The sequence below is a fragment of the Synchiropus splendidus genome, chromosome 19, assembly GCF_027744825.2.
Source record: "Synchiropus splendidus isolate RoL2022-P1 chromosome 19, RoL_Sspl_1.0, whole genome shotgun sequence".
In the NCBI taxonomy this organism is placed as follows: Eukaryota; Metazoa; Chordata; class Actinopteri; order Syngnathiformes; family Callionymidae; genus Synchiropus; species Synchiropus splendidus.
Window position 1 is genome coordinate 15,073,312 of NC_071352.1, and position 24,863 is coordinate 15,098,174.

Below are 24,863 nucleotides of genomic sequence, written 5' to 3' on the forward strand. Positions count from 1 at the left end.
GTTTGTTTCTGAAGAGCTCAGTCTGACTATTAGCATGCTAGCTTTGTCCATACTTGGTTGACCCTTATCTGAACAGGGAATTCATTCAATTTTAATATCACTTTGAAAAAAGTTGGATATTTTATTCTAATATTTTAAATATTAAACATCACACGTGAATTCTGAACAACAAAGGCACGTTTTCCCAGAATTCCCGTCCAACTATCATGTGATCAAGCTGAGGACGACAATCTGTTTTCAGAACATTCAAGTTTGTTTTGACAAAAAACTTTCAATAAGTTAAATTACCTTCAGTTCTTTGAAGCGATCACCTGCAGGTGAGTTGCTCTTGACTGTGCAAAATGACGAGCAGTTCATGTGTCAACTGTCAGCTTCAATAGAAAATCCAGTTCTTTCAAAATAAAAGCCTGAAGGTCCAGGTGCGTCTTTGTCGACAGAAACTAAAATAAATAAATAAATACTCGTTTCCTTCATCTGTCCGTCGTCCTCTGACGTCCGTCCGCTACCTGATGCGTCCGTTCGCTCTGGGCGCACTCAGTTCAGACTTGGGGTCGGGACTGGCGGAGCTCCAGGGGGTCCTGCGGCAGCGCTGCAGTGCAGGACAGAGGCTGGCACCCAGCGAACAGACGTCCGCAGCCGACCAGGCGCCGTCCAGCAGCCTGTCCAGCCAGAGTCGCAGCGGCGCCCCAGTCAGGCCGGCGTTGGCTTCCGCTTCCTCCACGGCGCTCAGGCTGACCGGCAGACGCAGGACCGGGTTGAGTCCATGAAAGCTCTGGTCCATGTACGAGTTCCTGGGAGGACCTCCGTTCAGCCGCAGCGCCTCCTCTGGACACACAACAGCAGTCAACATAACAACCTCCACCTAAACTGAATGAAACTTTACACTGAAAAAATACAGCCATTAGGTGTCACTGTGTCTGCATTTGTCCAACTGAGTCAGCACTTTTCTGTTGAGAGGCGCATCTTACCTCGCTGCAGCGGCTGCCACTGGTGAAACTCCAGCGGCGCCACCACGAAGCTGGTCTGTCCCAGGAGGCTCCAGTGCTGCAGGACCCTCAGCGTCCACACGCCCGGCCGCAGCGGGGGGTTAAGTGGGGGCCGGTAGTGGGTCACCTCGGCCGCCGCGTCCACCAGGATGTCGTAGGTGGCCGCGATGACGTTGGTCGGGTCGATCCAAACCACCGTGGCCGTCAGGTTGCTCTGGCCTCGGCTCCAGCGCTGCACCGCCACCGGCTCCTCCCTCGGGCCCAGTAGACCTCCCCAGTTCCTGAACAGTCGCTCTTTAGGGTCCCAGTCAGATCCCACCTGCGGACATGAAAGGTCAAAGGTCAAGGATCAGTGGCCACACGGTCAAAGGTCAACGATCAGTGGCCACACGGTACTGGCTTGTGAGACCAACCTGCACATGAAGAAGTCGATTGTTGGGGTGGGGGGGGCTCGCAAGTTTGAAGTGGTCTTGGGGGGTCACCAGGGTCTCCAGAGTCTCCAGCTGGTTGGACTCTTTGTTTGTGGTCACATGACGCACGAGGTAGCCCTGGAACTGGTCCGAAAGGAAGTAGATATGAACCGAGTCTGGGTGACCGTTTGGCACGAACCTGAAGTGAGACACACACACACACAAATGTTGGCATCCACATCCTTGTGGGGACTGCTCAGTGCCATAACCCTTTCCCCAGCCTCTCACCCTAAACCTAACCTTCCACAACACATGGCTAACCTGAACCAGAAACCCCGATATTTTGATGTTTTCACCCTCAAAACTCGATGTGGACCTGCCAAAATGTCTTGACTCAGTAAAAGGTCCTCATAAGGTCAGTGTCTTGCCAGAGACAAGAATATTAACACATGTACACACACACACACACAGATGAAGAGGTGTCCAGCTGGTGTCGGGGGGCTCAGGACAGTGAGCACTGACCCCCCTCACGACCCCTCCCTCAATGATGATGTCACACACACACATATCCAGCTGACAAGAACCTACTTGTTCATCGTGTAGAGGAGTGAAGGCGGTAAACAACACACACACACAGTGGGGGGATTGTGTGAGTCCAATTTGTGTGCAACACAACCTCTAGTAGAGGTGAAACACTCCTCCTTTGTGTGTGTGTGTGTGTGTGTGTGTGTACCTGCAGCGGTGGTCCCCGGCACGTCCCTGCAGGGACCCGGCAGCTCGTTTGAGGCCCATCCGGGTGAAGGCGTGAAAGTGCGCGAGAGCCGAGTCAGCGAGTCCGAGGGTGCCGTCGGTGTCGCGCTGGTAGACGTTCTCCCAGTAGGCGCTCAGACCCGGCGTGGCGGGGGAGGGAGGCCCGTACAGGTACCAGTCCAGCTGGTTGATCACCACCTGACTGACACTGGCCTCGAACTTGCGGGCGAAGAAGGTAGGTCTGTTTGCCTGCTGGAGACGGAGCAGAGGTCCGGTTCTGTGACGGCCCGGTTCTGAGCTCTCCCCCGCTCGATATGGAAACGGCTTTTAATAATGACTCTCTCAAGTTACGGACGGCGGAGCGTCACCATGGTAACAGCAGCCCTTTTTTTGGAACAGATCATTCTATGCTTTGTGTGTGTGAGTGAGTGTGGCTCCTCGCCGCCTCCCTGTGGTCAAAGCCCGACATTATAATAATAACAACCTCGGCAGCGGAAACTAAAAATATCAAACGTTCAGAAACTTGAAGGGACCAACTGACCACAAGGCTGCTCCTGAAGGGGGAGGGGCGGGGTGACTGTGTGTGTGTGTGTGTGTGTGTGTGTGGATATCACCTGGAAGCGCGGCAGGTCTGCAGGTTTGAAGTCGTTGGGCGAGCAGCCGCACCAGTCCACAATGTGCTTGTACTGACACTTGCAGCCCAGTTTCCGGTTCCAATTGGTGAGACGCAGGTTGTTGTCTACCATCGTCTGACAGAGGGCGCTGTTCTCCAGCACTGTGTGGAAGAAGGACTGGCCAACAAGCCCAAGTCACATGGGATCCGTGTGTGTGTGTACATGTTTTAATATTGTTGTGTGGACCAATCTTTGACACTGATCTTATGAGGACTTTTTTGCTTTGTGAGGACATTTTGGCTGGTCCACACTGGGTCATTCTAACTGGATTTCAGTTGGGTTCAGAGTCCAGGTTCAGGTGTTTTGGATGGTTAGGTTTAGGGGGAGAGCCAGGGGAAAGGGTTATATCAATGAGAGGTCCTCACAAAAACAGCAATGTGTGTGTGTATACCTCAGCTGGCAGCAGAGTGTGTGCGTAGAATCTCTTCATCTGCGTCACCAGGTCGTCCTGTGACGTCACCACGTAGTGGACAAACTCTCGACTCAGCAGGAACCAATCAGAACCTCCGTCCACCGTGATGCCTTCAGGGATCTTACGGTCGCCCAGACGCCACATGTGGGTGTCGCACTCCAGGAAGAGCCGGTCCAGACCCTGCTTTCGGATGAACCTGCGACACACACACACAGACAGGCGGTTGATAGGTGACGGAGTGAGGCGGGTGAACCAGGCGGCGGTCGTACCGAGCGTTGTCTCGGCCGTGGGACTTGATGAAGTTCAGGTTTCTGTGTTTGGACAGAAAGTTAACCAGCTGCTCGTTGGTCCTGCAGGAGACACACACGCACACACACACGTGTCAATAGAGTGTGTCACAGTGACGGACTTATCGACCACCTGATAGATTTTAGCTTCCAGCGACTGTGGACCTTCATTGGCCTGACAAGTGAGTTTCACTGTGGCCCTGCAGGGGGCGCTGTGTCAGGCCCATGCGTGAGACTCTACTGAGAGCGCCCCCACCTGACTGGGTAGTCTGCAGCACTCAGGTTGATGAAGAAGTCCCAGGACCAGTCGGCCATGTTGAGCAGGTCCTCCATGCTGCGCAGGTACATCCCCAGCAGACTGGCCCCGCCCCAGATGGTGGCCTTCCTCCACGCCGTGACACGCACGTTTGGGTAGCGCGCGGCCAGGTGCTCCACCTCTCGGTGGAGGTAGTTGGACCTCTGTGGTCCAGAAGACAGGTCGGCTCAGCTGCTTGCTTGACACGCCTGGGGTCGCGTGACTCACCTGGTCCACGTGGATGAGGTAGAAGTGCGACGTGTGGTAGATGGCTCGGAAGAGGCGCTGGAGCTGGCGGGAGGCGCGGCCGTGGACCACCAGGACGAAGGCCAGCCGCACAGGTGCCAGCGAGGCTCCGCCCACCAGAGCCTCGTCCCAGTGGAGGGTCACGCTGGCCTTACCTGGACACAGAGGATGGTCAGCTCAGGCAGGCTCTGACCTTTGACCTCCATGTCAGAGGTGGTTCAGCAGATTTTTTTAAACAAATTTAGTTTCTCTCTGTATCACATAATTTCTGTATTTCTAATCAGATGGTTATGGAAGGTGGACGCCGCAGCATCTGGACCCAGTCGTGACCTTCACCAGAACATGTTCTGCTGAGGTGTATTTATAGACGCGTGTGTGAGTGGGCTTAAATATAGAGCGGCAGCAGCAGGACCCTCTGTGGGCCTCCGGACGCTCGACCCGGTGGGTCCAGTCCAGCTCACTGTAATTAGTCCGGAGCTGAATGCTCTGATCTGGAACCTCCCGTCGGACCGACCCGCCCGCCTGGTATCAAAGAGACCACAGACCAAGGAGCGGCAGCGGATGGTGGCTCCACTCACGCGTCTCCCAGAATAGACCTGAACACGTGCTGTCCGCCACTGAAGTCACTCAGAACCAGCAACCTCATATTCATCTGTCAGTCACAAGCCCTCCAGTCATGGAAACGTAGCGAACACCCTGGGTGGTCTGACCCCGGTCTGTTGCTCACCTTGAGCGGGGCAGTAGCGCGGCACCTTCTCGGGCATCAGCTTCCTCTCCTTGTGCTTGCAGTAGGTGTCCACGATCTTCTGCCGACACTCGCTGCTCTTGGCGCGGGACAGAGCAGAGATGACTTCCTTGCCGTTGATCTCGCACTGCGCCACCGCAGGAGGCCGTGGCGAGGCCGTCCGGTTCCGCGGGTGCGAGCCAGGAGGGAGGGCCGGGGAGGTGGGGCCGACAGGACGGGGTCTCCAGAGGCGCGTGTGGTTGTGAGCCGTCGCTCTGGGCTGGACTGGAGGGAACTTGAGGGCCGCTTGGGCAGACTTTCCCAGCATGCTCTGCACTTGGACCTGCTCCAGCTTCCGCTTGGCGTTAGCGAGCGGCAGGCGCTGACGTTGGTGAGCTGCGAGGTTCCCGTTGCTGTCCACACTAGCAAAGTCTCTGGGAACAGAGTTCTCGTTGTTGTTGCTGTCAGAGTGAAGCTTTTCCTTCGGACGGTGAGAACGATGGACATCCTGCGGAAGAACAACAGCTTCAGTCTCTCTGTTCCACCAACACACAAACAGGTCACATAAACACACAAACATGTAAGCTGAAAACACAATCATAGCACTTGAACACATAGACATGTCACACAAACACAGCTCATGAACACACAAACATATCACATGAACACAAACACGTCAGATGAACACACAAACACGTCAGATGAATGCAACACCAGAACACACAAACACATCGCATGAACACACAAATACAATACATGAAAACACAAACACATCACATGAACACACAAACACAACACCTGAACACACAAACACAACACCTGAACACACGAACACAACACCTGAACATACAAACACAACACCTGAACACACAAACACAACACCTGAACACACAAACACAACACCTGAACACACAAACACATCACATGAACGCACAAACACATCACATGAACACAAACACGTCAGATGAACACACAAACACATCAGATGAATGCAACACCAGAACACACAAACACATCGCATGAACACACAAATACAATACATGAAAACACAAACACATCACATGAACACACAAACACAACACCTGAACACACAAACACAACACCTGAACACACGAACACAACACCTGAACATACAAACACAACACCTGAACACACAAACACAACACCTGAACACACAAACACATCACATGAACACACAACACATGAACACACAAACACAACACATGAACACACAAACACATCACATGAACACACAAACACAACACATGAAAACATGAACACACAAACACGTCACATGAACACACAAACACAACACATGAAAACATTTCCTTTGTCATTATTATAAGCGAACCTGAGGTTGAACACACTGACTGAACGTTCTCAAATTTTCTGCTGGTGGTTCCACTCAGAAACAAATAATTTGACCTTTGACCCATGAGAAGCACAAGCATGTGTGTGTGTGTGTGTGAGCAGTTTATGCCCATGAATGTTAATCTGTGTGTGTGTTGAGGTTTGCCCAGAGGTCCGAGCTTTCATGGAGACGGAAATGCCAGCCGTCACCTACAGAGGTGTGATTCTTCCACACACACACACAGTGGAGTGTTGGGACCATCTCGAATTTATTTTGCAGTCAGAAAGCAAATATTGAAGCAGGTTTGAGAAAACAAGGTTTTTTTTTAACGGTGGAGTCGTCGCCGCCCCTCAGCGCCTCAGTGATGCCTCCAAGGTTTTGGACTAGAACAAAACTGGATGAGAGAGGACACTGTGCCTCACACGTACACGCTTGAATTTCCCATCCGAGGTGACAGGAGGGTTTTACTGTGGCTTCATTCTTAAGAGCGTAAACCAACTCTCTCTCCGCCTCGCTCTCTCACACGCTGCATCTCCCTCAGTGTCCTTTCATTACAGTGAACCGGATGCCCTGTGATCTTCCCTGTGTGTGTGTGTGTGTACAGTATGTTCAGCACTTTATTGCAGCACAAAACACCTGGGTGCAGCCAAACACACACTCTCTCTCACAACCAGAACCAGGTGCGGGTTCCGATCCCGGATCCTCATTTGCCAGTCCAGTCAGATGTTCGTCACAACCGGGTCATTCACGACTCAGCACCTTCATCAGTCTCAGCACTCCCGGGTCTGAGGGACCCCGGACGCGGACCACCCGGCAACAGGTCGCGCGTCAGACTCACCTGGACTGTGGGGGGAGTCCCAGGGACAGAAGCAACACGTCAGATGGGTTGTGAACGGCGCACGTGCTGTGTGTTTTTAAAGCAATGAGTTTGAAAATCTTAACAGGCAAGTTGAGCGCCTGGACCCGGTGACGTAAATGAGCGCGTTAAAAAGACGATTTTTCCCCCCAGCGAGGTTCGGCGTGCAGGTCCAAATCAGTGTGCAGCTGCGAAGCATCCCTCACAGAGACCCGAACGGTCCAGGAGGGGAGACTCGAACGACGTGAAATGAAGGCATAAGAACCTACCGCCCGCAGCTTCAGTCGAGCAGCGGCTTTTCCGAGCGGCCGCAGCGGGTCGCCCTTCCTCTGCTGCCCGCTCCTCGCGTGCTGCCTGTCGGCTTTGTCGAGGACCGCGGCTCGGTCCTCGCGCTTGCCGCGGCTCCGGGCGCCGCCGTCTCCGTCCAGACTGCTGAAGTTCCACACGATCAGAGTCTGGACCAGCAGGACGGCCATCGCGGTCAGAACCAGGGCGGGCGTGGAGCGCCGGGCCAGCCTGCGGGCACACGGGTGACCGGCCATCCTCCACCTCCCTCTGACTCCGAGCTCCGTCAGCGGGAGTGAGAGCTGCGGGAGCCGGGGGGAGGCGCTGCTGTGAGGGAAGGGTGTGTGCGTGCGTGGTGTGAGAGAGAATTTGGCAGCAGCTGGAAAAGAGGTGAGTTTGAGCGGGTCGATCTGTGGCGCCCCCGTGTGGCGGCAGGGGGAACCCCAGCGGATCGAGGGGAGTGGAGCGTGACAAGTGAAACGCCGCCGCCCTCCTGACTGAAATGAGTCCAGGCAGTTATCTGAGGGCGGGTCGCGGGAGCAGCAGCTGAAGCAAAGAGGCCCGGCTGCTTGGCTCCGAAACCACACCCATCTACTCCTGCGGTCCTCTGCTCAGTCGCACATACCTGGACGCACCTCACCGCGCAGACACTCTTGTTCACAGGTTGCTGGTTTGAGAATCGACTGTTTTTATTCATAAACAACAATCACTGATAGGGACAGAAGTAGTACACTAGACAGGGCTCGATGGTGTCCACGATGGCGATGCGCTGGGGGTCCCAGACGCAGTTTTCCTCCAGGCCGCTCTTCACCATACCACAGTTTGGGGGCACCCAGGCAGTATCGAACACCGGTCCGAATCTCGGGTCGTGCCAGGTGGTTCTGCGCGGGTGACCCTGATAGTTGATGGCGATGACCTTGCCCACATTGACAATCACCCGGATCACCACCTTGTCACTTTCCGGGTGATCGATCGGGTAGCGACTGGCCTTTTCCAGGTCCCGGCTCAGGTAGACACCTGGGCCCAGCATCCCATCCTTAGACTGGCGGAAGCCACAGCGAAGGATGGACGCGGCGCTGGCCTGGCTGGTTCCATGGTACATCAGGTAGGTCCTGCCCTCTTCAGGCTGCGGAGCTATGAGACGAGTGACGCCTTGCGGCAAGACAAAGTCGTCTTCCATCCACTTGTAACTCATGGTTGGTCCCTGCACCAGACCCAAACACCCAAATAAGTCACGGGACACAAGAGTTCAGCGACAGAACCCCAGAACAGGACGCAGATCACATTAACTAGCATCTTTCTACAAAAGTTCTGACCTGGTTCTGATCCAGTGGCTTCTGGTCCTGAATTAGACGTCCGTCTTGGTCCTCGTCGGCTGCCGGTCTGAGCGCAAGGTCTGCGTTCTACAGGTCTGCGGGAGTTTCCCCGCAAACCTTTCCCTTTCACTTTCCTTTCAGTGAAACTATTTTGAGTTCTGTTCTGCTGAGTAACTTTCCATTCAAGGTTAACCTGTTATCAGGTCTCATTCCATCCAACTTAAACACAACAAACAGCTGAAAACACTCTGTTAGACACTGTTAGACATCTGCTTTATATTTTATAAAGATTTCCGAAACTGATCACCAGACAGACCCTTGGGTTCGCATCACAGACTGGGATTGTGAAACATTCAGGACTTTTATTTTGAAAAGATCAATAATTTAATCACATTCTCTCGCCTGTTGTTTCCTGTCAAAACAATCAAGACATTGTTTTTCTAACCTGTGACATCACCGATCATCAAGGAAACAACGAAAATAAAGATGGCGGATACACACACACACACCGGGACCCCAGACAGTTGTGACTGTGGCAACAGGAAACTGTTAAGCGTCAACAGGAAAAGGGGGAAGTGGTGTTCACTGCTCCTGCAGTTGAGTAGCTATCCAGCAGAGGGTGCCCTGACTCAGCACGCGTCACCTGGAGCCTCACAAGAAACCTTTTCATGACTGGGACATCGGTTCCTCACTGAATGAGGGGTTTTGAGTGATGACGAACACACACACTCATGCAGCTGCTGGGTCACGCTGTCATGGTGACACGTTTATTTACACGTGAAAACCCTGCATCAATAAAGTTCAGTTGGACCCAGATTAAGCTCCAGATCCAGGACACGGGTGCGTGTGTGTACTCCACTTAGGTTGTGAGGTTCTGTTCAAACCAGTCAGAGGCGCGTCAGAGCTGACGCCCACAGCACAAGACAAGAAGTGTTCTGATCGCACAAGTGAGGCGTGAAGCGACAGCAGTGTCAAGTGTTGGGGTCCACCTTTAACCTGGACCTGACCCCTGGGGGGCCTCTACGTCCCTCTTGATCCTAGCTGTGGGAGGGGGGTTAGGAGATCTTGCAGTTGTTGCGAGTGCAGTTCTGCGGGGGACTCTGCGGGGGGCGGCTGGACTTGGAGCGCTTCAGACTGTTCCCCTTGGACCCCCCCGGCTGGGCCAGCGAGTACGAGCGTCCATGCATCATGACGGCGTTCATGCCGTTGGCCATGGAGAAGGACTTGAGGTGCGACTTGATGGCCACCGGCAGCGGCAGCTTGTCGATGAGGTGGACCGGTGTGCAGGAGACGATGGCCCGGCAGCACAGGTCCTGCAGGCTGAACACTGGCCCAGGACAGACAGGGAACACAAGCTCAAGTCTCAGTTCAGCCTTCAGAGCTGGAGATGTCACTCACCTCGGTTGGGCCTCCAGAACTTCTCCATGCCGTGTCTCATCAGCACGATGCGCGACAGCTCTGTGAACGACTCGATGACGTTGAAGTTGCACAGGGGACTGACCTCGAAGAAGGTCATGGCGTTTTTCTCGGCGTACGCTCGCGCCTGCTCCGTGGGCACCTGCCGCTTGAAGGCCAAGTGCAGCCGGTTCCCCACCAATATGCGAGGAACGCCGGGCGCGTGCTGGGAAGGACAGCGCTGTTAGCCGCGAGAGCAAAGGTCGTACAAGAGCCAGGAGCTGACCTCGTCGATCTCTCGGATCCACCGGTCGATCCCGTCAAAGGACCAGCGGTTGGTGATGTCATAGACCAGCAGGATTCCCTGGAGAAGCAAGGAGAACATGTCACGGGCCAAACCATCAGCCAAGGCTCGGCGCCGCCAGCAGATGTACCTGAGCTCCTCTGGAGTACGAGCGGAAGATGGTGCAGAAGCGTCCCTGACCCGATGTGTCCCTGCGGAGACAAAGACGGCCATCAGCCTGGAGAACACCACGCCAGAGCAGCAGCTTCTCACCAGAGCTCCAGCTTCACCCTCCGGCCGTCCAACAGGATGGTGGTGGTTTTATAGTCGATACCTACAGAGAGCACGTCATTACAACCACGAGCTTCCACCAGGATGCTCCTCAGGCTCTTGAAGTTCGACGGCGTGACCCGACTCACCGCTGCTGTAAGCGTACGGCGACTCGGCCGATCCGTCCTGAAGGCTGTCCAGGATCTCCCCTTTGCCCACGTCGCTGTCTCCCACCAGCAGGAACTTGAGCAGGTAGTCGTAGCTCTTGACCGGACTCCCCTGGCTCCCCATGACACCTCACATCTGAGCTCAGGACCGGCGGTCGGCACCAGGAGTCGCTGGCTCCATACAGGACTCCCTCCCCACTGGGGGACAGAAGAGACAACACAAAGCCTGGAGAAGGTCGGAGGCCATGGTTCTCTTGCTCAGATTGTGTAGCGTCAGCACTTTCATTTACAGTTGCGATGGAACAAGGTTCAACCATCAATGAAGCCCAGGTCCCGGATCAGACCCCCACAAAAGGATCCCAGTCAAATCTGAGGTGGCCGGGGAAAGGGGAATTTCGGTTGTTGTTGACTCAATACAGACAGGTACGAGTGAGCAGCGACCAACTGCCGCCAACAAATACACGGTTAAACGATCAACACTCGAGGTTGAAACGGCGATACGTGACGTCACAGCACAGAAATGACATTTGAGTGAGAGCTACATGCTAACCTGGTTAGCTCAACTTCAGGCCGTCCTTCTGCCGCTCTCCTCCGGGGAGAGTCCCGGGATTTCCCAGCCGTACATCCAAAAAACGGCGCAGGTGACTGTACGTTGCAGAGCGGGTCGCAGCAGGATCCAGTCCGGTGAGTCAGCGCGAGCGTTCTCGGTTCATGACCGACAGATCCAGCAGGCTGACAGATCAGCTCGTTCCCGCCCTCCTGGCCTGTGCCCCGCCCCCTATAGTGACGTCACGGCAGGCTCGGAGCCGCTGCTCTGCTGCCGTTGGCCGACCGAGCTGTCCGTCTAAATGTACCGTCAACAACGCGCAGATGGTGCAGAGAACAACAAAGATGATTCACTTGCCACAGAACAAAAGAGAATTCTCTTTTATCGTCGACTGTTGCTGCGTTTACGTTTAAACACACCGGAACAAAACAGGCCACGTAACCAAAACACCGAGCATGAACTATGAAACAGTTGGCAAACATATTTTCTTCAGTTTGGCTCAAATCTCAGCAGCACCTCTCTCGATGTTCCATGGTTTTCTGACACCAACAAAGAACCCTGAACAGCACCGGACAACGACGAGAGACAGAGACATGGACATGTCACAAAGGCGGTGGACATTTAAAACATTATATATGTATGACCTGGATGACATTTTAATAATATTAGTAATAATATCGTTATTATTATTATTACTAAATGACATTTCACAACTGTCACCCCCCAGGTGAGATCCAATAGGGAGGGACGCTGGTCTACCTCTTCTTCAGGACCGTCTTTAGGATCGAGTGCAAGCTGGATCGGGAATGTCCGGTCCAGAGTGAATGAAGACCACCGCAGGTGGAGTTCAAGACATGGTCTCCATCATAGGTTTCCATCATGTTAGCAGGTGTAGACAGAGCTGAGCCAAAAGGCACACGGTCAACAGGGTCAGGATCTGTTGGGGTGACCGAAAAAAAACCTTACGGACCCTGAGAATCTGGAGCACTGTCGCCCAAAGGAGTCTTGGAGGGGACCCCAGACACACCGGAGGGATAAGGTCTCACCCTCGGTTGCCATGGTAACCACTTATTTTGGAAAATGACTCATCAAATTCCTCATCGAGAGATGTTGAGAATGTTTGAATATTGACCTGCAGAAGCTAATGCTAATGAGGCATGACAACAAAAGTAGTGAGACTTCTCCTTTTCTGGCTCCAACTTTGAGTTGTGCAAACAGATGAAATGCAGAATTGTTGGTGCAGATAGGGAACTAATGTTTTATCTGACACTGACGCCGTTCCAAACGAGGACTGGCTGACTGGCTGACTCATGCTGGAACATCTCAAATGACCAATGCAACGCCAGAGAGAAACTGAATTACAGACAAGACCGATCGCTCAAATCAACAACTACACTTTAATCAACTGAAACACTTTTGCTCAAACAAGACTTCATCTGTTAGTGGTCACTTTCTCACTCATAATTCAGTTTTTCATACTTCAAGTATCTAAAGGCTGGTGTGATTCAGTTCTGGTCTGGTCCTGCTTCTCTGTGAGGCTCATCGCTGCACCAGTCATGTGACCGAAGGGGTCACTCGGTCTTGGTGGACTTGTTGGTCCAGGGGTAGACCAGCTGGCCCACCACCAGCTTGTGGAGCAGCGCCGTCCACGAGTGTCTCGGGTAGCAGCTGTAGGAGGGCGTCCGGTAGGTCTGGACCACCTTGGCGAGCGGCAGGGGGTTGATCTGGAGACGGGAGGGACGGTCAGCTCAGGGTGGAGGGTGGAGTGAGAAAGAAACTGACCTCCATCAGCAGGTGGAGCGCTGTGCCCGCCTCGTCACTCAGGACCCGGAACTTGACTCCCTCTGCAGACAGGAGAGCACCAGCTCAGGGTTTCCTGGGTCCAGGATTTCAGATCAGCGCTCCCATGAGCGCTGATCTGAAATCTGTGATGAATCCTGACCCAGGTCAGGACCATTGCCAGGCTCCTCTATGCGTTGCTGCAGGTCTACTCAGAGTCCCGGGTGGACGACGGAGCTCATCACCGGGTCTGATCGACCGCACCATGGACCGAACTTAGGAGACTCACCTGCCAGTCTGTACGGGCGACACAGCCGGAGGCCGAGGGCGAACAGAGGGAAGGAGTTGACAAATTCGATGGTGACGTGGAGAAGAGCCTGGAACAGGACCACCAGCAGACGCAGCTACACACACACACACACACCTTTAACAGAGTCACACACTAAGGCAGGAGGCCGTCGCTCAGGACTCACCAGTGTGAAGACCAGGTAGTAGAGGGCCGTGGTGGGGAGGAGGAAGAGGAGCACGGTGAAGAGCAGAGTGCCGATGAACAACTGGTCCAGGTCGTACGAGCACGAGTCGACTCTCTGTCTCAGAACGTTCCACTTCTTCCCTCTGAAGAGCCTCCAGAGGGACGAGAGGCTGTAGACCTTCAGGCAGTACAACCTGACACATATACAAAGAGTGTTTTAACAGGGGTCTTGGTCCAGATGAGGAGGTCCTGGGCCTCACCTGGCTCCATAGACGTAAAAGCAGTAAATGTGGAGGGTGAAGAGCGTCACCAGGTCGGAAAGCAGAGAGAGGGCAAAGGTCAGACCCAGGCAGGCGGAGAGACCCCCATACCAGAGCAGGGACTCCATGAAGGGGGTCATCATGGTGATGTAACCTGGACATAAAGGGGTGTGTTCTTATGCCAGACGGCGTGTGTGAGATCAAAGATGAGAGAGATAGAGACGTGTGTGTGTGTGTGTGTGTGTGTGTGTGTGTGTGTGTGTGTGTGTGTGTGTGTGAGAGATGCTCACTGATCCAGAGGTGGATGTGGTAAAGAAAGAATCGTCCCAGAACCAGGTCCAGGGCCCGGTTCATCTTGAGCCCAGCAGGAGCTCCCATCAGCCACTGCAGCAGCTGCTCCAGCTCTTTAGCAACACGCTGCAAACATCCGAGTTCAACCTCACGACTGAACTGGCGTGACAGAACACTCGTCAGTGTCGGCACTCACATCGGCAGCAGGCATCACGCAGTCTGCTAGCATGGCAATATGGTCGTCCCTGTAGAGCCAGTGGACCAACGACAGTCCCAGGGCAATGTCCAGCAGCAGCGACACCAGCATGTTCCCCTTCCTGAAGAACACAGAAGAACCGTGACTCTGCTACATCTGCTCACAGTGCTGCATACTACCTGCACGCGTACTGACCTGATCAGGTCCGTTTGGCGGGCAGCGGGTTGGGCCGCGCTCAGTGAGGTCATGTGTTCGGTTCTGCAGCTGATCTGGACACACGTCGACAGTTTGGAGGACAGGAAGCTGAGTGGAGGGAGACGGAAGAGACTGTGGAGAGAGTGGGACCGGATGAGTTCAGGACCTTGTGAGAGGTTGTGGTCCACTGGCAGCTTCACCGGAGTGAGAAGATCCAGGTCCAGACGGCAAGCAGCGAGCGCAGGAGAGCACAGAGCGGAACTGTCGCAGCCTTCAGCAGCTCCATGATTATGCTGGCCTCCCGACCCTCCGACTGCCAGTGGGTGGACTTCAGAGGACCCTCGTCGTAGCGGTCCAGCACAAAGAGAGGTCCACTTCTGGCAACCGTGCGGAACACCTGGAGGACAGGATGAGTCTGGAGGTCAAATCCTGCCCAAGCTGAGCGGCTCAGTACTGTTGACCGACCTCTCTGAGCTCGGAGGGGGGGTTGTCCTCCGGTTCAGCGGCTTGGTCCTGGACGGGATGAAGCTGCGACAGCATGACCTTTCGCTGGTCATAATGCACGAAGATGGTTCTCGCTTCATCCTGATCCTCAGTCCGATCCCCTCCACCTGAACCAAACACACAACCTTTAGAACCGGTGGATTCTCAGAACCATAGTGCGACCCAGTTCATGTTTGTTACTGGTTCAAGCGGACCACATGTGGGAGGGTGCCAGAGAGTGAGAGAGCAAACAAGGCATCTATTTAATTTCATTCTCAACTTCATTCTCATTTCGTAAAGAGAGAATACAACACACCCAACCAGTAATGTCACAGTTCCTGAGCTTGGCCCAACTCTTGTTGGCGCCAGCCACAAAGCAACTTTTCAGGTTCTGAAATAAGAGTTTTGCCTGTCTGAACATGCTGACCGGTTCGAAATTATGTTCTGACATTAGGAATTGGAACCTTGCCAGTGAGTTACTGAGTGAATCTTACTCTGGTTCGGGTCCAGAACCCTGCAGCTGAACCCAGTCTTTCCGGTCTGACGGCTGATCTGGAGCCAAGGCTCCCGAGGAAAGATGGTGCTCAGGTCCTTGAGGAAAGCCTCCATGTCCTGCTGACCCTCTTTAGGTAAACTCCAGGAGCCCAGAACCGATAGGCTCAGACCGGTTTGGACCTGCATCTGCGATAAAAAGACAGATGGTGACGTGTCGCCCTCATGTGGACAAACCGTGAATCGACTGATTCACGAGTTCGAACTGGCTTCTCAGCCAAATTATTTGAAAAGTAGTCTGTCTTTTTTTCTGACCGGACAGAAGGTTGTGAGCTGGACTTGCCTGCTGGATGTACTGCTTCACCTGGCCAGGTATGAAGGGGTAGTGGATGACCGCCAGGACCACCGCCGACCCCTGACCCGGGAGCCAGCGACCCACCAGCAGCCCGCTGTCCGCCAGGTTACAGCATTGCGGGAAGAACACCTTCAGCACCATGATGACCAGAGGTTCTGAAAGGAAAAGAAGAGGTGACGTCGTTGGGCATCGGCAGCGTCTACAAACCAGTTATCAAGAACTGACTTCACTTGGTATGCTGGAAATGAAACTACAGAACTCTCATGCTTGACGGAGGTTAACCAATTCTGAACCCTCCGTGTATTAAAATAACGAATAGAAGCGCAGCCTGATCCACTTTGTCATGGTTAAATCAGCAGCAGCGAGTTGGAGGAGCAGAGTTCGGTGCAAAATACAGAGCGACAGCAACAGTCGCGTCCCTGCCCTTCACGCGTTGATGCGTTTGGTCGCCGGCGGCGGCTCAATAATCGACCCGACTGACAGCGAACGCGACGATGCCATGTGAACCAGGCTGACAGAAACTGGGCAGAATGGATGAGCGCACGTTGCAAATAATGATAAATAATAACATGTTAATGCCGATCTGATGTTCGAAAACGTTGAAGCGCTACTCACCTGGGACTCGAACTGAAGCACACACTCTGCACGTCACTGAATGGAACCATTCGCTCTAATACGATCCCATGTTAATGTCGAAGCGTCGAAGTTACAACTTCATCTGCAGTGCGCCGCTGACCGAGCTGCCGCCATGTTCATTGTTTATAGTCCGGCCAGGAAAAGTGTCCGGTCAGAAACAAACCGGAACCTTATTTTGACGGGGGAAATGCTCCACTTCAAAATGTAAAATGTAGCAAGCAGTTATAAGATTGTCATTTTTTAATTGTTTTGTCGATGTCTTGTAGACATCCTATACGTACCGTTGTCAGGTATATATAGTGTTCATAATATTCGTCCCTTAATTGCGAGACAATCTATTGAGTTTTTACGTAAAACTAATTACAGACCTACGGATCTGGGAGGGAAGTTGCATCTATTTAAACAGCCTGCAATATGAAACATGCAAAAATACATGGACAAGAGGGTAAACTTTCACTCACCGTTAAAACAAGGTTGTCCAACTGTGATCGCTTATCTGCTCTTTCAGTGACTCAGCCAGAAAAGAGCGGGACGAAACTGTCAACAAATACCAGGAGCAATTTTATCATAGTAATTTCCGTTTTTTTGTTAAATATATTTATTTGAGTCTCATGAGTTCGTTTGAACAAGATCACTGGGTTTTCCGAAAAGCCTCGCGTCTCATCATGTAGCGTAGGAGTGGGAAGACTTCATTACCCAGAAGTCTGCAGGGCGACGACAACGATGATCGAAGCGGAACCTAATGTAAACAGTACCATGTGGAGGATGGACCCTTGTGTGCAGACACGGGTTGCAGAGTCGAAAAGTAAAGAAGAAAACTTGAAATTATTCCGGAACCTCTTCTTCGCTTCCGGTCGCCTCGATTCTTTCCCGTGGACGGTGAGAGGTCCATCACGTTACTGGAACCTTTTGTTCTTCGTGCTCCTCAGGGTGTTGACTTGGGTTTGATCTGACAATAAATGTTTGTAGTTTATTCCGAGCTGCTACGATTTGAATGCTCTTTTTGTGAGTTGTTGTTATCATCTTTGATTGCCTGATCTATGAGACTTTCCGCGTTAATAAATTTGAGGTCGAACCGCGCTTGTTATTCAGCACGATGAAGGTCATTTCTATTTCACAGTTTCTGGAGAATGAACTTGAACGCAGCAGGTCACCAGAGGTCATCTCTGACATCCTCAAAGAGGTGGAAACACACACTCGGACATCAATATCATATGGGTACATTCACACGCCGTATTGTTGTACAGACGCTCGGTCACTCTCTGGCTCGGCAGTTTCCTCCGTCGGTGAAGTTCAGGAGGAAGTTCGTGGTGGAGCTCATCAAACGGGTCAGTGTTTTCAGCTCAGAACTTGAGCTCAGTAACGTTCTCATCACAACCGTTTGCTGCAGGAGGAGGTGGCGGTGTCAGGGGGGGCGGAGCCTCTGGACCAGCTGTATGACGTGCTGGCGCAGGTGATCGGCCTGGAGGAGAGGGCTGGTGGATACAAGAGCTACTTCCTGGTAAATAAAGACATGCTGAAATCACGGAGGTGGTTTTAGCATTCTGGTTTCCCCCACAGCCAGACGGCGGCGCTGTCAGTCTGCTGGAAAATGAGGCGATGATCTCAGATGGGACGACGGGCCTGGTGACCTGGGAGGCGGCGCTGTACTTGGCTGAATGGGCCATGGAGCATCCCGAGCGCTTCTCTGGCAGGTAGCTCCGCCCCCTTGCTGCAGGTTTGCCACCCTCCACACACCTAACACTGAGTCTGCAGGGCGCTTCTGGAGCTGGGCAGCGGTGCTGGACTCACTGGGATCGTGGTATGCCGCTCCTGCAGACCGTCTCGCTTCATCTTCAGCGACTGTCACCCTGGTGTCCTCACACGCCTGGAAGAGAACGTGACTCTCAACGGGCTTATGGTCCAGACCGACCTGGATGTCCGGGTTCAGCGTCTGGACTGGATTGAGGTCACGGAAGAGCAGCTGCGAGAGGTTGGCGCGGACATGGTCATCGCTGCAGGTCAGAGGCGAACCCGTGATGTGCAGGTCACATGACACCGGAGAGCCAGTCACATGATTTCAGACACCTTGTAACGGGGTGGTCCGCTCTGGTCTCCGCAGATGTGGTCTACGACCCGGATGTGGTCGAACATCTGGTCCGACTGCTGTCAATGATCCTCAGGTGCTCCAGTGTCCCACCTCAGGTTTTCATTTGCTGCACCGTCCGAAACCCGGACACGTACGGTCACTTCACACGGCAGCTGGGTGAGTGTGTTCTGACCCGACTGGACCCTTCAATATTCCTTTTAATGAGAGGATATCTGCAGAGATCTCCCTCTTTTTCAATTGTAGCCTTTTTTTACTTGACTTTAGCCACCGTGCTCACTAAAGGAGGTGTGCATCAGTTGAGTGACGTTTCTCACAACCCAAATCTTTATTTGACAGAATCTGCTGGGATACATCATCATGTGATCGATGGACCTGTCAATCAGGTTTTCCACTACAACAGAAACTCACCAATTCAACTGATTCAGCTGGTCACATCGCCTATGTTTGAAAAGTGGAGTGATGGACAGAATGCTAGGAACGTCACGTGACTGTGGACCATTAAACCACTTGACAAACCTCAGTCCTGGAATGTTCCTGGAGTCTTAACTGTACTCAAAAGACTTTGCTCGCGGGTCAAACGTTAGATCATTAGCAACCAGGTTCTGACTCGTCCAAACGTGTTTGAATCGAAGAGCACCACATAAAGTCTGGTGAGACCACCAGCAGGTCCAGTGGGAGGTTCTATCAGAACCAATGAGATTCTGGTTTGTAGCCAGATCAGAGTCCGCTTCCACCTCCAGCTCCGGTTCTGGTCCAAACTGAGACCAGGTCAAAACGTTGATGACTTCTGTCTGACCTTCTCCTGAGGTCAATGAGCTGAGATCAGAGGAAGAACGTTTTGGTCCCAGTTGTCATCCCAGCGCTGCCCCCTGCTGGCTCGGAGGTTTCTTCTGAATTGGTCCAGTCTGGTGCAGGACCCGGGAAAACCTTCCAGCAGAGACTTTGAAGGATAGAAGGGAGGCTGTTAATGAGGCTTGTTTCTAGGATGAGAACCAGCCATCAGACTCACCTTCAGCTGTGCAGCCAGCTGCTGCTGGTCCCTGAAGACCAGACCATTGACGCCCGGCTGCACCAGCTCCTGCAGACTAAACCAGAACCAGAACTTTCTGAGTCCAGATTCAAAACAGGAAGAGGCTGGAGACTGACCAGTGGTAGTGGACGGCGCACACAGGCAGGCAGCAGCCGAACATGTCGACCACCTTCATGGGCAGGTCTAAACCGCTGGACGACTTGTGCAGACAAACGCCGAGGTCAGCAGATCCTGAAGAGAGGAGGGATTACAGAGGAGGTTTTCCAGAACAACAGAGGTGCTCATGATTCCACACTGACATTGATCTGGGAGCTACGCCAGGATTAGATGAATACGACCACCTTAAGATGAATTTTGTTTGTGCTGAGGAAGGTTCAACCACAGCCGAGTCCAGTTAGAAGAACTTGAGAAGAACAGCTGATCCAGAGTCAGACACCTGAGCAGGTGGAAGTCTCTAATCTCACCCAGAAGTCGAGGATAATCCTCAGCCTCCAGCCATGGCGTGCAGATGTGGACGTGCTGCAGCTGCAGGGAGTCAATCTGCCGACAGTAGTGAGTCTTCAGAGGTCCTTTCCCTGCACGTGCACACACACTGCTCAGTGAGGACTATCATCTTGGATTGACAGGTGCATTACCTGTGATGACACACAGCAGGTGAGGTAACGGGGCTCCGCCCATCACTAACTCGTCGTACTCTGTGAGGACAGACGACGATGACAGCGGGTTAGAGATCAAGAAGAAGCAGTGCCGGGCAGGTGCCGGACTCTTGGTTACCTTCCAGGGCGCCGAGCAGCACGGAGAAGTCCTCGTCCTCTGGAGACAGAGTCACATGATCAGGTCAGTCTGAAGGGAAGCCACTTGTAAATGGATCTGTAGGACTCACTGACCCGTCCAGCTGGTGCTGCTGACCAACAGAGCCGGTCGGTCCGGTCTCAAAGTGACCGATTGGTTTGCAAGGTTTTTCACCGTGAAGGCTGTCGTCTCCTTCCCACCATCCTCTTCGCTCCTGTTGCAAACATCAGAGTCCCGCTTCATGTTTAAGAGGACCCAGGATGATAGAGGATCACCTGCTGGACAGGAAGACGGGGTGGGCGGCGCCCAGACTTCGGAACAGCTCATGCTGCTCGGGCAGCTGTGTTTCCCAGAAGACGGCGGCCGGTCGATCGTACAGTGTCGTCGCCCTGCGAAAGTCACACTGGCCTTACCATAACATAGCTGCCACCCAATAATGTGGAGCCCTCTGCTGTCAGAGAAAAGAGAGCGTACTTGACTTTCCAGTTATTCTTCAGGTCATCCTTCATGGCCTCGGTCACGCACAGGTTCTGAGTGGCCAGTGGGCCGAAGAAACGCTCGTACCTGCAGAGAGAGAGAGAGAGACAGAGAGACGGTGTCATGGGCAGAAGAAGAAACGGGAGAGATGACCGGTACTGACCGCTCAGCCAGGCGGACCAGCGGGTGTTTGGCTCCCAGACTCAGTGCCATGATGGTGAAGCCGTAGTTGTGCCAGTCCATGACGAAGCTGCTTCCCCGGAGAATGCTGACCAACCACACCACCGCCATGGCAGGGAGCCCTGGAGGGTTCTGGCACACAGTGGTGAGGTCAGGTGACCAATCAGTTCCATGACATCACAGCAGCAAAGGTCACACACCTGCAGCAGAATGAGAGCCTGGCGCTTCATCGTCAACAGGACCAGGAGAAGCTGCAGAACCTGGAGCAGGACTTTAGAGGCGTACTTGAGAAGCCTCGGTCCCACTGAGGAGGTGAGAAGAAACGTGATGCTGGCGCGAGACTGGAGAGGGAGAAGATCTCCAGGACTGACCTGACACTCCTCTCACTTCTGAGATGGGTGCGATGCGGATCTTCTTGTTGGTCACAATGTCATCATGAGGCTTCGAGTCTAAAAGCGGTGACAGAAACAAAGTCACTTATGACATTCACGCATTGTGATAAGCACAACGTATCTTACCAAGAAACCCCACAAACGTGACGTCATAGCCATGTTTGCTGAGAGAACTTGCGTGATACTGCATCCGGGGGCTACGGCCGAGGTCTCCAAGCACCAGGACACAGGCTCGCCGGTGCGTCTCCCCATCTCGCCACCGCAGAGTGGCCACCAGAAGGGCGAAAGCCCCCGCCGGTACCACCAAGTGTAAACTAGAAGCACAGAACCAGGAGAGTACGACAACAACGAGCGCCGAACCCGCCAGCAGAGCAACGCTGCTGGCGTCCGCCGCCATGCTTGTTTGTATCCTGGGATGACGTGTCATACGCAGTGGGCGGGCCCAGTGCCCGCGTGACCCCGGAAAGAACAAAAAATAAATCTAATGTTTTACTGCAAATAAAGTATCATGCTAATTCCTGTGGCTAGCTGCTGTTCTGCGCTCACCAAAATGTATTTGCTCCGATACAACAAATATTGGTGATGACTGACGAGTAATTTATCACCCTTCCACCTACATGCCATTTTCTGTCTTTTTGTGTGTTTTTATTGATTTTATTGCTCTTTTATTGGTATTGTTCTTACTTCCTGTACAGTGTCCTTGAGTGTTCAGAAAGGCGCTTTTAAATAAAACGTATTATTATTATAACTCTTCATTTGTCTTTTATTTTCACTGTTCCGAATAAGCATCTAAATTTGTGTTATCCACTTAAAGTTGAATAACCTTTAGTAGTAATAGTAAATAAACAAATTATTGTGATGACAAAATATAGAATAAAACTGTGTTATTGTTTCCAACAACTTCCCTTCTGTACTATTGCATAAGTGGCCTCTCTGTTTTATCGACTTTGAAGATAGAAAACGGAACAACATTGAAATTGTATGTTCGACAAAGGTGATTGAGCAGATGGATGACGGTACAGTCGTTTATTTTATTCTGTTGTAATGAAGAAGCCATTCGCCTCGGCATGTTTTCAGCTGTCAAATAGAACCTGCAGTTTATATCAAGTAGCACACTAAGTACCTTGAAGGTACATACTTGAGAAGAAATGAGAAGCGTGAATGCTGGAAGTAGGAATGTATAGAAAAACTAGTGAAACAAATGTGTTGGCAAGTACATTCGTTCTGTTTCTGCGACTTACTCGAGTTCAGTGGTGGCGAGTGACCGGAATTGATCCCAGCTGTTCAGTTTAAGATTAATTCTCCCGCACATGTTCATGTCAGATTCAGGAAACCTGTGTTAGTTTGACAGAACCGCTCTCTCATGACGTCACCAGCCCCCGTCCTCCCTCCGGGCATCTGCGCTGCGTGAGTCCGGCCTGGCTGAGTCTCCCTCCGTCCTGCGGCACCTCGACCTCTCGCTCTCGCTCTCGCTCTCGGGCTGGATGAAGCTGCTACTGCTCGCTTTTCTCGCCGCCGCCCGCGGCGCTCAGGCGGACGTTATCGACGACATCCTCGGCAGTCTGGATCGCGGTGCCGCGTTTCTGGCGCGGCAGCACGAACAAATCAACCTGGACGGAGTGGTGGGCTTCTCCATGCTGCTGGGTAAGTGGTCCTGGAGGTCACACCTGTGTTCGAGACGCTGCCGATGACGTCACGTGTCCATTCGTTCATTTGATTCAAAAGTAAAGAAACTTAAGACTCACCAGTCAGAGTGATCTGACACCCGTGTTTATTATGATCACGCTGCAGTGGTTTGTCAATGTCCGGTCCATGGGCCCCCAACGGCCGTTGAAGATCTGCCTGGTCCCGGTTCATCTATGTAAACAGACCGAATCACAATAACTAGCAGCTGTTTTTAAACACGGCTGTGGTTCTGAAGCAGCTCAGACGGCAGGCACACTGACTCTCGCCCCTCTCTGGGGTGCAGCTGAGCTGAAGGAGGCGATCCGGACCTGGCCTCACTCGGACCCGGTCAGCTGGTCGCAGAGGACGTCGGCCGTGGCTCTGGTCAAGCGCCTGGACGACAGCATTGACAAGGCCATCGCTGCCCTGCAACAGAATGACCCCAAGTACTACCAAGGTGAGCAGCGCGCGGGCACCATCCCTCAGGGGGAGTGATGATGTCTGTTGCTCTTGTGTGGCAGAGTTTGAGCCTCTTCTGTCCTGGACGTTCTGGTCCATCCCTCAGCAGTGGACCTCCACAGACCCGACCCTGGTCTTCCTCTCCACTCAGGCGAGCGAGTGCTACGACGAGCAGCTCAGTGACAAGTGCCTGACGCTGCTGCTGGGAACCTGGTGACTGAACACACAACACGGGGTGACCTCAGTGATGATGATGATGATGAGGATGTAGAGAGTGGAATGATGAAGTTGGAGTCAGTGAGGATGATGATGACGACAGCAGAACTGAAGACGGTGATTCTCGCTGATATCTTCGGATGCTGCATTGACTTGTGTGTGTGTGTGCGCAGGAAGGTCAAGGGGACCCCCTGCATTGTGACGAAACCATGTCGTGACATCATGACCCGCTTCGGTTGTCCTCATTACTCCCTGTCTCACCAGCTGCTCTACTTCATGATCGGGAAGATGGTGAGCTCTCAGTGTCTCCTCAGACCCCACAAGGTTTCATTCTAACCCAAGTTTGTTCCGGTCCAGAACGGCTGCTCAAACCTGCTGAAGGGAGACACCCGGGCGTCCCGAGCCAACATGACCGAGCAGAACTACCAGAAGATCTTCTGCTCCAACATGATGAAGGCCAACCAAGACGTCATCCGAGATGGTCTGACAGAGCAGATGGTCGACATCTTCATCGAGAACAGTATAGTGGATTGTATAGTCAGGGGTGGGGGTTCTGTCATTCACGCCATTGTTCTCTGGCTTTCAACAGTCCTCATCTGTGGACTCTCAGGCTTCTCAGACTTCTACAAAGCCGACTGGCTGCAGCATGTGATGCGACTGCAGGACAGCGAGGTCGGCTGCTTCGGCAGAGACAGTGAGTCCCACGATGGTCGGACGGAGGGAGGGGGACGAGAAGATGACTGGGTGTTCTGGTGACCCAACAGGAAGTGTGGAGTCGGAGCGGATCGGAGACGAACTTCTGGAGCAGCTGCAGCCGCACACCAGAGTGAAGCGGCGGGAGAAAGTGCTGCCCGGTGAGTGCTGGTGTTAAAGCGCGTCCACGCAGGAAAGGCAGCAACTCTTGCTCTCCTCAGATGGCTGCTCCAGTCACATGACGGCGGTGGCGGTCGGCGCTCTGGGCGGGTACCTCAACTACTACCTGACAGAGCAGGACATCACCAAGCGGCCGCTCTCCTGACCTTCCACTGCTCCACCGTCCTGCTCACTCCTTGCTGAGGCTAGTGCTACGCTAACAGCTGCACCCCAGCTGACACCCATATGTTTAAAGGCAGAGCTTGAGAAGACAGAATGATTGATGTTAGAAAACCAC

At 53.1% G+C, this 24,863-nt stretch overlaps 6 protein-coding genes across 10 annotated transcripts; 2 read left to right on the forward strand and 4 right to left on the reverse strand.

The window, feature by feature from the left end:
* Positions 1 to 6: 6 nt before the first annotated feature.
* On the reverse strand, positions 7 to 7,615 carry LOC128750531 (xylosyltransferase 1-like). Of its 2 annotated transcripts, none has more exons than XM_053850716.1 (11): positions 7,261 to 7,615; positions 4,788 to 5,292; positions 4,043 to 4,215; positions 3,776 to 3,978; positions 3,502 to 3,582; positions 3,212 to 3,428; positions 2,761 to 2,937; positions 2,130 to 2,395; positions 1,400 to 1,595; positions 969 to 1,305; positions 7 to 825 (listed from the first exon to the last, which is right to left on the reverse strand). In XM_053850716.1, the coding sequence occupies exons 1-11, from the start codon at positions 7,531 to 7,533 to the stop codon at positions 503 to 505; spliced, it is 2,751 nt and encodes a 916-aa protein (XP_053706691.1). In that variant the 5' UTR covers positions 7,534 to 7,615; the 3' UTR covers positions 7 to 502. The 2 variants fall into 2 exon arrangements, with proteins under 2 accessions (XP_053706691.1, XP_053706689.1); XM_053850714.1 differs by having other exon boundaries at positions 2,130 to 2,398.
* A 1,278-nt stretch (positions 7,616 to 8,893) lies between these two features.
* On the reverse strand, positions 8,894 to 10,843 carry rab40c (RAB40c, member RAS oncogene family). The gene is made up of 6 exons (XM_053850733.1): positions 10,690 to 10,843; positions 10,544 to 10,604; positions 10,422 to 10,482; positions 10,274 to 10,351; positions 9,991 to 10,213; positions 8,894 to 9,919 (listed from the first exon to the last, which is right to left on the reverse strand). The coding sequence occupies exons 1-6, from the start codon at positions 10,829 to 10,831 to the stop codon at positions 9,648 to 9,650; spliced, it is 837 nt and encodes a 278-aa protein (XP_053706708.1). The 5' UTR covers positions 10,832 to 10,843; the 3' UTR covers positions 8,894 to 9,647.
* A 1,665-nt stretch (positions 10,844 to 12,508) lies between these two features.
* On the reverse strand, positions 12,509 to 16,542 carry pigq (phosphatidylinositol glycan anchor biosynthesis, class Q). Its single transcript, XM_053850720.1, has 13 exons — positions 16,393 to 16,542; positions 15,766 to 15,932; positions 15,425 to 15,611; positions 14,913 to 15,058; positions 14,648 to 14,844; positions 14,448 to 14,579; positions 14,253 to 14,373; positions 14,056 to 14,182; positions 13,766 to 13,919; positions 13,507 to 13,699; positions 13,323 to 13,437; positions 13,037 to 13,098; positions 12,509 to 12,978 (listed from the first exon to the last, which is right to left on the reverse strand). The coding sequence occupies exons 2-13, from the start codon at positions 15,916 to 15,918 to the stop codon at positions 12,826 to 12,828; spliced, it is 1,740 nt and encodes a 579-aa protein (XP_053706695.1). The 5' UTR covers positions 15,919 to 15,932; positions 16,393 to 16,542; the 3' UTR covers positions 12,509 to 12,825.
* Positions 16,543 to 17,156: 614 nt separating this feature from the next.
* On the forward strand, positions 17,157 to 20,413 carry eef2kmt (eukaryotic elongation factor 2 lysine methyltransferase). The gene is made up of 8 exons (XM_053850731.1): positions 17,157 to 17,292; positions 17,534 to 17,596; positions 17,661 to 17,741; positions 17,804 to 17,914; positions 17,974 to 18,107; positions 18,169 to 18,413; positions 18,515 to 18,658; positions 18,839 to 20,413. The coding sequence occupies exons 1-8, from the start codon at positions 17,170 to 17,172 to the stop codon at positions 18,988 to 18,990; spliced, it is 1,053 nt and encodes a 350-aa protein (XP_053706706.1). The 5' UTR covers positions 17,157 to 17,169; the 3' UTR covers positions 18,991 to 20,413.
* alg1 (ALG1 chitobiosyldiphosphodolichol beta-mannosyltransferase) lies at positions 18,818 to 24,711 on the reverse strand. 2 transcript variants are annotated; one of them, XM_053850725.1, is made up of 15 exons: positions 23,119 to 24,711; positions 22,615 to 23,040; positions 21,500 to 21,687; positions 21,353 to 21,430; positions 21,182 to 21,285; positions 20,965 to 21,113; positions 20,799 to 20,888; positions 20,600 to 20,713; positions 20,420 to 20,538; positions 20,307 to 20,345; positions 20,168 to 20,227; positions 19,997 to 20,107; positions 19,649 to 19,763; positions 19,512 to 19,587; positions 18,818 to 19,442 (listed from the first exon to the last, which is right to left on the reverse strand). In XM_053850725.1, the coding sequence occupies exons 2-15, from the start codon at positions 22,689 to 22,691 to the stop codon at positions 19,311 to 19,313; spliced, it is 1,452 nt and encodes a 483-aa protein (XP_053706700.1). In that variant the 5' UTR covers positions 22,692 to 23,040; positions 23,119 to 24,711; the 3' UTR covers positions 18,818 to 19,310. The 2 variants fall into 2 exon arrangements, with proteins under 2 accessions (XP_053706700.1, XP_053706698.1); XM_053850723.1 differs by having other exon boundaries at positions 21,500 to 23,040.
* Positions 22,352 to 24,773, forward strand: c19h16orf89 (chromosome 19 C16orf89 homolog). 3 transcript variants are annotated; one of them, XM_053850728.1, is made up of 9 exons: positions 22,352 to 22,389; positions 22,750 to 23,017; positions 23,343 to 23,495; positions 23,560 to 23,710; positions 23,887 to 24,004; positions 24,071 to 24,233; positions 24,303 to 24,407; positions 24,478 to 24,567; positions 24,628 to 24,773. In XM_053850728.1, the coding sequence occupies exons 1-9, from the start codon at positions 22,384 to 22,386 to the stop codon at positions 24,729 to 24,731; spliced, it is 1,158 nt and encodes a 385-aa protein (XP_053706703.1). In that variant the 5' UTR covers positions 22,352 to 22,383; the 3' UTR covers positions 24,732 to 24,773. The 3 variants fall into 3 exon arrangements, with proteins under 3 accessions (XP_053706703.1, XP_053706704.1, XP_053706705.1); XM_053850729.1 differs by having other exon boundaries at positions 24,071 to 24,194; XM_053850730.1 differs by having other exon boundaries at positions 22,365 to 22,389; positions 22,717 to 23,017.
* The last annotated feature ends 90 nt before the right edge of the window (positions 24,774 to 24,863 follow it).